Genomic DNA, 12,716 nt, shown 5'->3' on the forward strand with positions numbered 1-12,716 from the left:
AGTGGGGCAATCCATACTGTCTATTTGGTTTTGTGGTCAAACGAGGGCCCCTATATTCGAGTTTGCCAATAGATTTCCAAGTGAACAGGACAGATTGTCTTTGGGATAAGAAGCAAAGGTGGCCGGAGGAGGGTGGAGAGGACAAGGAAAAGGCGTAGAGTAGAAAAACAGGGTCAAGCAGGTTCTGAGCAGAGCACAGAGTGGCAGAAAACACCCGCAGGTGGCTCTTGATTGGGGCAACAGGCACGTCCCTGGAGTGAGCAGGCTGCAGTGTGCTTGTGTCACATGAGGACAGCTCAGGCAAAGGGCAAGGATGGAGACCTCTGATTTTCACTTCTGTCCTTATCAGTTGCCTGCCCATGGGCAGTCTCTCCGAGTCTGTCTCTTCCTGTGCGATTACATTAAATGAGGTAACATGTATCAAGTACTGGGTAATTGCAGACATTTAGTAAATGATGCTTGTTTCATGGCACAATTTGATGGTCAGCTTATTTGCTACCTTGTCTTTATAACCCACTTTTCTTATCCTTATTTGAATATATACATATATATATACACACACACATACACATACATATATATATAATATATAGTATATATAATATATAATATATAATGTATAATGTATAATATATAATATATAATATATAATATATAATATATAATATATAATATATAATATATATATAAAAGTGCAAAGCAGCTACATCAAAACCCCAAACTCAGGCCTTTGCTTATACCTGAAGTTTACTCCATCAGGGCACTGCTTTAGATTCAGATACTATGTCCTCACATTTTTTTCATCAAAATTCCAGTATGTTCCTTAGTCCTAAGCCCTGGACTCCATGCATGGGTGCAGAAGTGGGTACTCTGGTGGTCTAGAAAGCAGTTGACGTACACACAAAGAGTGGGGTGCCAGGTGACATGGGATACGTGACCCAAGAGGGGCACTGATAAAGAAAGCCTCCTAGGAACTGGATAATTTTCCCCCAAACATACAGGTTTGTCATTTGGTGGAGATTTGCTCCTGTTGGGTTTGCCTAAAGAAAGGCACACAGTGGGGCACCTGAGTGTTTCAGGTCATGATCTTGTTCAAGTTCAAGCCCTGCGTCAGGCTCTGTGCTGACAGCTCAGAGCCTGGAGCCTGCTTCTGATTCTGTGTCTCCCTCTCTCTCTCTGCCCCTCCCCACCCCCTTGCGTGCTCTCTCTCTCTCTCTCAAAAAGTAAATAAACATTAAAAAGAAAAAAGGCACACAGGGATAGTGGTCGTCAAAAGTGAGTTATAGGGGTTGAGTGAGATAGATCCTAAAAACAGAATAAGAGGAAGACCAGCCAAGACAGAAGAAGGAAGGAGATGAGGAGATGAGCGATCCCAGGGGAGAATATGCCACAATTGGCAGGTAGAATTGACTAGAACAGGTGGGGACATTGGGGCACTGAGACACATTTTAGGCCCGGGCGTTGGCCCACGCTGGAGTGGCGGCTGAGGCAACCCTGGCCTGTCAGGAAAGCCGAGCTGCAGGACGCCGTCTGCAATTGCCCTGAGACCAGATGAATCTCTGTGTCTCGGGCTCCCGCCAGTAGAATCTGGATGATAGACTAACATCCGACTTCCCTCCCTCCCCAGAGTGTTTGATATGACACATGAAATAATGGAAGAAATGGGATGAGGAGGATAATTACTCTCCGCCACATTTCCATCATCTCTCTCTCAGGGTGGCCAGGCAGAAAGGGAAGGAGGAAAGGAAGGGAAAAAGAAAAGTGAGAAAGGAGAGAAGGAAAGGGAAAGTGAGGTTGTGTTCAAGGGCGGGTGGGTTCATGAAGAGGAGAAATGTAAAATCAGAAGGACTCAGGCCGCTGGCTGGGAGGCCCCTCACGGTGCTCCTTGGGAGGCAGACACCCACCCTGCAATACAAAAGACAAAAGAGAAGTGAAGTCACTTGCCTTTAGTCACAGCACTAACCTGAGGCATCTATAATAGGAGGAAATGGAAAATAAAATGGGACCTATAACTGTAACGTAAGGGGACAAAACAATTTGCAACAACCCTTAAGATTTGGAAATCTTAAGTTTTGAAAATGTGCCATTTTCTAGGCTCTGAGATTGGGAGAGCTCTCAGTTCTTTGGGATATCTTTCCTGGTTCTAGACATTTTATTTTATAGATGAGACATTTTTATTTTATAGGCTCAGAGAGGTTAAATAATTGGCTCAAGGTCACACAGCTAGTGTGTGGAAAAGCCATGATCTCAGTCCTATGTTTGGTTTTCTTTCTACTCCACTAGACATCCTAAAGATATCAAATACAGAATTTTGAGTATCCCTGGAGACTGGGGTAGGGGGTGGGGACAAGAGAATGGGTTTTCTTATTTGCCTAACCTGGCTGTGTGTGTGATTTCAGAGCGAAAGTCGATTCTTTATCTTCTCCTCTAGACGGCCTTGGGTTCCTTTTAGCGAGTAGGCTTGACACTTGCTAAATAATTCTACTTTCTCGTTTCTCAGATGTCCCACTCAGAGCTCCAAGAGCAGGTAGATGTGTGCTGCCCACATGGGCTCCAGACTCCAGCCATCTCCGTACGTGGTTTCTGTAAAACCAGGCAGCTGACCCCTGAGCCCCTTCTCTTTATCGTGTTAACCCTGGTGGTACCAAGAGGCACCTGACATTCTGGGTATGCTAATAATTCAGTGCCAGCAAGTTTCTGTTATCCTCCAGTTGTAATTGTTAACTTGAATGGAATGCAAAACTTCTGGTTCAGAGCAGAGGTTGGCTTTTAACTGTGAGTTACTTGAGGGATATGGAAAACGGGGAGTACATTTTGTTGACTGTGCAAGAAGGGTTAGAGAGGCTTTTTTGAGTTGTATTTTCTCTAATAAATAGAAAGAGGTGGTAAATGTACAGTTGCTACCGTGTCTACAGACTCACTGGTGAACTCTACCCTTTATTAGCTCTTGCCTTGGACGCTTTTTCAGGTTAGCAAGCCAAGACTTGCTCGGAGATGAGAACAATGAGAGCAGTATCGTAATGCTGTTTTAACACACACACGTACACACACACACACAACTTGTAATGCTTCTGGTGTCAAGGTGTATTTCTGCAAGCCCTTCCTGCCGGCCTACCCCCACCCCTCACAGGTTTGGAATTTTTTTTTTCCCCCTTAAGGGGAAGTGTAGAAATAGAGCCTGCCTATTCATTTGCATTATTGTACATCACACGATATCTTTGCAACCATTATATTGTGTTCTCTCAATGGTGTTTGCTCTGAGGGTGGGACACAAGGCTGTTTAGTGTCTCGTAAAACATTTACCAAAAGCACTGAGCCATGGTTTTGAAGGGCATTCCGTTGCCAGAGTGTGGGAGGAGAGAGCAAGCCGAGGAAAGAGAGCTCCAGGTGTTTGGCAGGTACTTGTTTCATACTTTGTTATTTATAAATATCTAAATTTTCAGATTACATACAATTTGGTCTGCCTTCGGCTGAACGGGCAGGAACGGGGAGGGGAGGAAGGGGCAAAAATAATTGCTTTGCAAACTGTATCTCGGAGGCCCCGGATAATTGTAATCTTCACTTTCGGTCAAATGGTGTTTTCGGTTTTACTAGAGGGACTTCAATGTCATGGAGAGTGAGGTAAAATCTTCCTGTGCTTGAGGTTTTCCAGTGATCTGAATGAGATGTTAGTGAGCATTTGCTTTAGTAAAGAATTTGGAACCAGGTGTGGTGTTTCTAGGAGGCGACGTGTAACCTTGTGATTTGCACTTCGGTGTGCCCCGTGACTCATGCCATTAAAAGCTTTTGTTAAATGGTGGTTCTGGTTTCATGAAAATACTTTGAAGCTTTCTTTCCTCCTCACCTTTTCTGTTAAGTTTGGACAAGGTAGCAAATTAAAGGTCAGCTTGAAAGACTGCTTCTTATCCTCAAATCTGTGTTTTTAGAACATTCTAGGAATGACTATATACAGTTCATACATTAATTTTGGAGAACTAATGACTGAATACTTCTTGGAAACACTAAGTATTTATATTCTAGCTTTTTTTTTTGGTAAAAAAAAATATGAGTATATATGATAAAACTAGAGCCTTAACCAAATATTTACATTTGATCAATTTTTTTTTTTTGGTAAAAAAAATACGAGTATATATGATAAAACTAGAGCCTTAGCCAAATGTTTACATTTGATCAAATTTAATAACAATTGCAGATACCTGGGGACATGTTAATAGTGGCTAAAACCCAAACAATAAATAGGAAAAATGTAGGAAAAGAATAGCTTCAAAAGATTTCTGTAATGCTCGAGTTCTCAGGGAAAGGAATCGCAGTGTAATGTATTCACTCTAATAACCACGGGATCTTTGGCCTGTTTGCCCTTCTAGTGGGAGACGAAAGTATAAAGACAGTACTGAAGTTAAGAGGCCATTGATTTTGGAAAAACATGATTTGCCTCGTGACACTGATAGTAAGGAGCCAAGAGTGTTTCTCCTGACAGGTTCCCAGTCCATTGCAAAATGGCTGGAAGAAACGATTGTTTCAAAATTAGAGGAAACCTCCTTCATGGGAAGACTTCACTGTGGCTTTGTGTATTTAGGCAAATAGGACTGAAAGTAACAGCCGTGGAGGTCAAAAGACATCGCATTCACCTGAAGGATAGCAGATTTGGGTATTTGTATATGTGTGTCAGAAAATCAGGTTTAACAGCCAGCAGTTTCACTACCCTGACTACTGAAAGTTTATGTGACTTTTGACAAGCGGATTAACTTTTTCTTACCACTCTGAAGATTTCGAAAGAGAGGGAAGAGTGCTTGCTCTCTACTGGTCTGTCCCTTGGTTGCACTTAGTTGATGAATAGTCTGTGAAACTTTTGACCATGTATGATGCCACATAAATCCAAACTAGAGTTTAACCAGTGGAGGAGCTCATGTGTTAATTCTACTGTAGCTGAACTAGAGGGATGAAGTTTTATGTGTGAAATCTTAACAGATGAACAGAAAGACTCTGGGAAGAAGTCTAAAAATACACCCTTTTCAGATGCTTGTCATTCCTTGTTTCCCTTTATGTCATTGGGAAGATCCTTATTCAGTGTAGCTCCTTTGTTGAGCTTTTTCAGATATTGAGCCCCAAAGATCTGCACGGAATTGTAAGAAGCTATGATCACCAAAGGCTATGTTTGTACCTCTCGCTCTTCCTTACATGATAGTTTGTTGATGGGCCAACTCGTACGTCAGATTAAGTCCTGAATACATCGACTCCTAACTCTGTCATTTTAAACTTTGCTGCTGTGTGATATGATAATGTTTCTATATCAGGTTTGCTTTAAAAGGCAGATAATTGGATAGTCTCTCCACAAAGGTTGTTGTCATCTGTTCCCTTTTTCCTTAGAATGCAAGTTCTTGACTTGTATATGTCATGAAGGTGAACGCTTCAGGGACAATAATAGGCCCCAAATTAGATGGCAGTTTGCAACGTTCAGTACTGCCCGAGAAATTGGGGCTGCTTTGGCTTGCTTGGACAGAGTTGTCACACAGAAGCGTGGGTAGGTGACAGCTACCTCTGCAGATAATTTTGGGTAACTATACCAGGAAAGTCACATTCATAGGAGCTAGGGGTCAGAACTATGCAGGCAAGATAGAGGAATCGTAAAGATTTGGGCTATTTGGGGCTGGTTTTGTGTTGGTAGCATGAAATGAAAACTGAATACATATAGTTAGCTGAACAATGAGTAAAAATTCTTCATTTGTCAAGTAACTCAGTGTCTTAAAACAGAATATAGTCCTCATCGCCACCAAAATTAATGTCATTAAGTTCATCAGGGCCTCACTGAATGCCTGTTGACTCTTGATTTAGGCATCTTTCGATAATTCAGAACTCTGTTGGCTAATGATCACTCATGCATTCATTCTCATTCAGCAAATACTAAGGTCTCACTCTGGGCTTGGTTTTCATTTCTCATTGCTTAAATGGCACTTCTTTGAAGTGACCTCCTGAATTAGGTCCTATGCTTTCCCCTTTATGATAGTCATCACATTTGTTTTATACTGTTTTTTTTTAAATTATTTTTTAAAATTTATTTTGAGAGAGAGAAAGACAGAGTGTAAGCGGGGGAGGGGCAGAGAGAGAGGGAGACACAGAATCCAAAGCAGGCTCCAGGCTCCAGGCTCCAGGCTCCAAGCTGTCAGCACAGAGTCCTACGCAGGGCTTGAACCCACGAACTGTGAGATCATGACCTGAGCTGCAGTCGGATGCTTCACTGACTGAGCCACCCAGGCGCCCCACACTTATTTTATACTTGACTCCTCTGCTAAAATCTGGATCCCCTTAGGTCATGGATAATGAGTATCTTCTTTGCTACAATTATCTCCAGTGCTTAGTACATACTAGGCATGCAAAAGATAGGCACCAACCCTACAAATAAATGCATGGAAGAAAGCAAATGAGAAGGACCGGGATCCTCAGAGACAGGCAGATGACAGAAAGCAGTAGCCACAGATAACAGAGAAGGGACAAAAGCTACCGTCATCAGTATAGAAACAATAGCTGCTGAAGTTATAGCTCAGTCTCAGCCCAGCTTGACGATATAAGTTTCTAAGGATAACCTTGGTTCACCAAGAGGAATGTACTCAATATTGTCTGTTTAAAATGATAGTGAAGACTGCAAATCATTTCATAAAGATTTTCATCGAAGAAAGTAATGGTTTCCTTACTTAAGTAACCTTTGCTTACTTAAGTGGATACATTCAATTATTTGGAAAATTTCATATATGAGTAATTCTTTATTTCTACAATTATGAGGTACCAATGAACACATTTATCATGTACATATATATGTAAATGTAAAAAGAGCCTGGAAGAATGCACAAGAGAGAAACTTCCATGTAATAAGATTAAGTCCAATAAATGCTTTGAAAAAAATATTATTTTAAGGGCACCTTGGCTGGCTCAGTTGGTGGAGTGTGCAAACTCTTGATCTTGGGATTGTGGGTGTGAGCCCCATGTTGGCTGTAGAGATTACTTAAAAAATAAAATCTTTTAAAAATATTATTTTAAACATTATTTTTAATTAAAATAATTTAATAATAATATTTAATAATTAAAATAATTTAAAAATATTTAAAATATTATTTTAAACATTATTGAGGTGTAACAAAGGCAATAAAGTGCACAACTCTGAAGTGTACAGCTTGATGAATTTTTATATACGTACGCACCTGTGTAACAACCACTCAGATCAAGGTACAGAACATTTTCAGTGTCCCAGAAGGCTCCTCTGTGCTTCTCCTCTCTGTCACCCCGTGGCTCAAGATGACCATTATTTTGATTTCTCCTATCATGGAAGCAGTATTTGTAGAATAAGTAGCTTTGGCTGTTCTTGAACATAAAAATGAAACCATACGTGCTTTTTTGTATCTGGCATCTTTCATTCAATATTGTGTCTGTGGCATTTGTCCACATTGTGTCATGTAGCTGGAATTTATTCCTTCATTGCTGCCTAGTGTTCCTTTGTAAGAATAGACCACCATTTAATATGTTTGGGGGATTGAAAAACATGGCTATATGGGCTGAAAATCATTCCCTGTGTGTGCCAGTGCTTTAAAGTTAAGTGATCTCAGAAAGGGTGTGGTTGGAAGTGTTATCACCCGGAGGGGTGGAGAGAGAAAAGTCTGTTTCTGGGAGTATATTTACTAAGTGCTCTGTGTAGGGTGTTTACTTAACTGACTCCATCCCCCTGGGAGGTGACTGCCACTTTTTTACAGATGAGGAAACTGAGCTTGAGAAAAGTTTCATGACTTAACAGTTGATCCGACCTAAACACGCAAGCTGTTGATTATACCAGGGGCAATCTGGTCCTGGCAAAGACCATGCCAGAGGCCACTTCGTTATCGAAGACTTCACTTTCTTTTTTTTTTTTTTTTTAACGTTTATTTTTTATTTTTGAGACAGAGAGAGAGCAAGAGCATGAGCAGGGGAGGGGCAGAGAGAGAGGGAGACACAGAATCTGAAACAGGCTCCAGGCTCTGAGCTGTCAGCACAGAGCCCGATGTGGGGCTCGAACCCATGGACCGCGAGATCATGACCTGAGCCGAAGTCGGACGCTCAACTGACTGAGCCACCCAGGCGCCCCGAAGACTTCACTTTCATGCAGCAGTGCAGGAAAGCTGGCCATTGACCTGACTTCGCTTAGGCCATTTTCTCTTTCCCCTCGAAGTTGGTTTCATTATGAAAACGGGCTCCCTTATGTAGTTTTCACTCACTGAACTTTGCTTATGAATGATTATTTTTGCTTATGAATAGTTTTTATTTTCAGATGCACATGGTATTCTAACATCTATATATAGCAAGTTTTGAGAGTTATTTTTTAAGATCAGGTTTTAATATTTATGGGTAAAGAAATATTCAATAAGAAAGGTAGGTGTAAGTTTCAAGTCAGACTTGCTGCGAAATTTCCTGGGAGACAAAGGTCGTGTCTTTCACAATGGGGTTAGAAGAGCTTCAAATTCTAACTCACACAGAGCTCTGGGTGCTGATCCCATGGGTGTCAAAGTCCGACTCAACTGAATATCTTAGAGATGAATAAGTTTCTAAATTTCCTTCTCACTACTACCTACCTCAACTTCCCAGCCTACAAATGTGTGCATTCACAAATATTCCATTCTAACTTCAAAAGTTACTGGAGACTTGCTCAGAATGTCCTTCCCTTAGAATAACAAAAGGAGGCATATGACCTTTAAATTTCTTTATGGCGGTGGATGAAAGGGATTATGTTTTTAAATTTGCATTAAAATTGTGGGCTCTTTGGTGCAGTCAGGTCATTTCAGCAAGGCACCCTTGCCCAATGGAAGACAAGGAAACATCTGGATAGTGTCTCAGTTGAAATTCTAAGTCACTTTTAGAAGAAACAGCAGTCAGTACATGCAAAGATTTTTTGCTTTATTATTTGCACAGGTAATGAGAGCCCCTTTCTTATGGGATGCTTGAGAACAGTCATCAAAGATTTGATTCTTTTTAAATTTATGAACAAGCACAGGAAGAATATCTTAGATTTGTATACTTCCTTTTTTTTTCTTGTTTAAACATTTGTGTTTTTAAAATATTTATTATTTATTTGGGTGGGGGGAGGAGCAGAGAGGGAGAAAGAGAATCCTTCGCAGGTTCCACACTGTCTGTGCAGAGCCCAACATAGGACTCCATCTCATGAACCGTGAGATCATGAGCTGAGCTGAAATCAAGAATCGGATGCTTAACCACTTGAGCCACTCAGGTGCACCCATTTGTATACTTCTTAAAATACTTTCTGAATTTTGTTTACCTTTTATAGAAAATTTTTGAGTTGTAAAATATGCCCGTTTTGTACGTGAGAAAGCTGAAATAGAGAAGCCAAGATCATGCACCTGGTTAGTGAAGGAGCTGACATCCAGATTTTCTACCTCCACTGTTCCCAGTTCTTCCCACTGGCCCACACTGCTAACCACACGGTGTTTGGTGAGCTGTGGCAGCCATTAAAGACAGCACTTCTTCGGGGTGCCTGGGTGGTGCAGTCGGTTAAGCGTCCGACTTCAGCCAGGTCACGATCTCGCGGTCCGTGAGTTCGAGCCCCGCGTCGGGCTCTGGGCTGATGGCTCAGAGCCTGGAGCCTGTTTCCGATTCTGTGTCTCCCTCTCTCTCTGCCCCTCCCCCGTTCATGCTCTGTCTCTCTCTGTCCCAAAAATAAATAAACGTTGAAAAAAAAAAAATTAAAAAAAAAAAAAAAAGACAGCACTTCTTCAACAATACTCTTTGGTCTACGATGGCTTCTCAAGTCATACTATTTGGGTACTTACTATGCGTCAGTCATTGTACCAGGTGCTTACAATCTTACAAAGGCTCTACTGGCTAGGGATCATTAACACCTTTTACAAATGGGGAAACTGAGGCACTGAGCCCTCAGGGCCTTGAACAAAGCCACATCATTTAGTAAATGCTGGAGTTTACCTTTACCCTCAGATTAGTTTTAGTATAGGAGCACTAAAAAAATTGTTGAATCTTAACTTACCTCAATACACCCTCCTGACAAATGGGCATTTTCTTTAGAACTAAACAAAAACATGTCCTGGGTTAGACTCAGTTTAAAAATAATTATTTTTTAACTCTTGGAGCTATAGGAAAACCAGATTAGATTGCCATGGGGTCAAGATGTGTCTAGAGGGTCCTATCCATCAGTGAGATTGTGGGAACCTCAGAGATGGGGATGCTGGAGAAAGAGCAACTATCTGGAACAGAGATGAGTCCAGGTGAGGTAGCCTTTCCCCCTGAGTTTTGCACTGCCATTGTCCTTGCTTATTTATATATTCATTCAACAAGTATTTACTGAGGACCATTGTCCAGGATGGTTGTAAAGCTTAGAGATGATGTATGTAAGGTGCTTAGTTCAGGCTGATACTCTGTAAAGGCTTTGTAACTGATAACTTAATCATCTGTGGAAGAGAAAGAATGAGAATACCCTAGGCTTTGTTGGTAGCCATTTTGGTTACAGCCAGAACAACCCAGAACATTGCAATGGTTGGAGAAAGATTTTGTCTGGATGTCTGTATAAATTAATGGATTTTGACCTTGGCTACATACTAGAATTACCTGGAGGAGCTTTAAAAACTACCAAGGCCCAGGACCCTACAAAAATTCTAGTTGTTGTGATGGCGGGTTTGTTGTTGTTGTTGTTGTTTCTTTGTTTTTAATTTGTTTTAGTTCCACAAGCAGGGTTGGTATATAATAGTTTAGACTGAATGATGGTTTGGAAGCCATCCTTCCTGCTGGTAGCCCTGCTTTGCACTGTACATAAACAGATTTATGGGTGAGCCACTGCTTAGCCCACACAGGTACTGACTGATCTGGGTCAGCCCTGGTCAAAAATTCTCTTAACAGATTTTCCATGGCTTCCTGTAAAAGTTGCCTCCCGGTAGGTTTTGTTCTTTATTCTTAATCTACACTCTTTTTCTAAGAGGGAAGTAGGAGAAGGCAGATAAAATAAAAGGAAAGAGAAAAATGAGGATGATCAATTGTTTCTGAATTCTTTGAGCAATCCTAGTTAACACTGCTCAGGACAGCAGACGCAGATATAGGATAGACAGGCCTTTTATTGGGGGCTGCACTTCATGGCATTCGGTTGTAATCATTGCAAAAAGGCTCTCTCCATGAATGAGAGAATTTTTTGTAAGATTCTACTACACAGAGAGAGAGATCTGACCACTTTTCAGAAGTTAAACATAAGAAACTTCTAGGAGGAGCCCTCTTTCATCGGAATGTCCTTTGTTGATTTTCTGTTTGAATTCTAGCACTTCTCTTCAAAGATACGTTAGATTCACACCATTCTTCCATTATACCAAAAATGATGAAATGCCCTTTCAATAAGGGTGAAGAGGCATAGAGTAAAATTTTACTGAAGGAATTAAGGAGGGAAAATGGTGGCTTTCTCTGGCACCTGGAGAGTACGTTTGCTGAACAGGAAAAAGGAATGGAAAGGGGATGGGTCAGGTGTGATTATTCCGTGACCTTCTTGGTTACCCCGCCCCCATAATAATATACACTGAGGAAGAGCAGTGCAGTGAGACCCTTTCTAATTAGGACTCTTTTGGTTGTAAGTGTCAGAATTCCAATCCCAAGTAGCTTAAGGAATCAATCAACAAACAAATCTATCAAATTTAATTCTATACATGAAGTTACATGTATACATATATATTTACGTAACTGGGAATTCCAAAGGGTGACACATGGCTGGATCAAAGGAGTCAAAACAGGTCATCAGGATTGTTTTTCTCTTTCTATCTCCCAGCCTGTTGTCCTCTGCCTTGGTTTTATTTTGGCAACTTCAGGCTTACGTTGTTCTTACAACTTTCATTCCTAAGGAAAACCCCACAGCTTTCTCATCCCCAGATGGACGTGATTTACCTGCATGGACCTATCTCTGATTTATGGGAGGTGGAGGGGTCTTTACCAGGGAGCACGGGAAGGTGGATGGGCAGGAGAAAGTAGGGATCTGCTATATCCTTAGTGCAGGTGCTGCGTTGATCTCTGGTTTAGGAATCCCCACATCGTATGCCACAGACTCCAAAGTTGAGTTACACCCACCACGTGCCTTGTACTACCGTAGATTTACTGACTCTCAAGGTTGTTTATCTGCACAGCTAAGCCTCTTGATAACCGGTGGATGTTTTATCATTTCAGCAAGATTTTGCTCTGAGAACATTGAGTACTTGACTTGTCTCTACTGAGAAACTTTATCATATCTTTTTTTATCACCAAGGGGAAGCCCATTTCCAAATATCTATTTCTCAAAATTAGAATAGAGGTACAGGTCTGATCAGGAAGGAACCATTATTATCAATATTAACTCCCTGCTTTGTTTCAAGAGCAAGTAAACCTCCTGAGCAATTATTGTGAGGGAATAAAAACAACACGTTGTTCTGCCCTGTGTTACAATTATTAAAGTCTTGTTTTATCTGCCCTAGTCATTTCTAAGCTTGTCATAAGTAATTTTATGTCTCTGTTGCCTGGTGCCACATAATGGGGAGGGGGGTGGTCAGTAAATGCATATGTATTGGCTGAAGAAAGAGTTAAGAATTTTTGGGGGGGCCATTTTACTTGACATTCTTATTTGGCAAAGTTAGAATTATAGGTTAAAATACACAATATTAAACCCAGGACATCTGCATTTATATTTTTCTAGTTAGTATATTTATGGGCAGGAAGAAATAAAAAAG

The 12,716-nt window shown here is 41.0% G+C and overlaps 1 protein-coding gene across 7 annotated transcripts in view; it reads left to right on the top strand.

The window, feature by feature from the left end:
* Nucleotides 1-12,716, top strand: part of RBM47 (RNA binding motif protein 47) — a 163,552-nt gene that overhangs the window by 85,605 nt on the left and 65,231 nt on the right. Inside the window, exon 1 of one of the 7 annotated variants that reach the window (XM_086705191.1) lies at nt 2,310-3,398. The exons of 4 other annotated variants lie outside the window; for them this stretch is intronic. In XM_086705191.1, the coding sequence (XP_086561317.1) occupies nt 3,319-3,398 (80 nt within the window). In that variant the 5' untranslated portion in view covers nt 2,310-3,318. Of the gene's footprint in view, nt 1-2,309; nt 3,399-12,716 lie in introns of those variants that run through there. 2 more of the 7 variants (XM_025921564.2, XM_086705192.1) reach the window with 2 other exon arrangements.

Source organism: Puma concolor, chromosome B1 (assembly GCF_028749965.1).
Source record: "Puma concolor isolate L17-30 chromosome B1, mPumCon1.1.hap2, whole genome shotgun sequence".
Taxonomy (NCBI): Eukaryota; Metazoa; Chordata; class Mammalia; order Carnivora; family Felidae; genus Puma; species Puma concolor.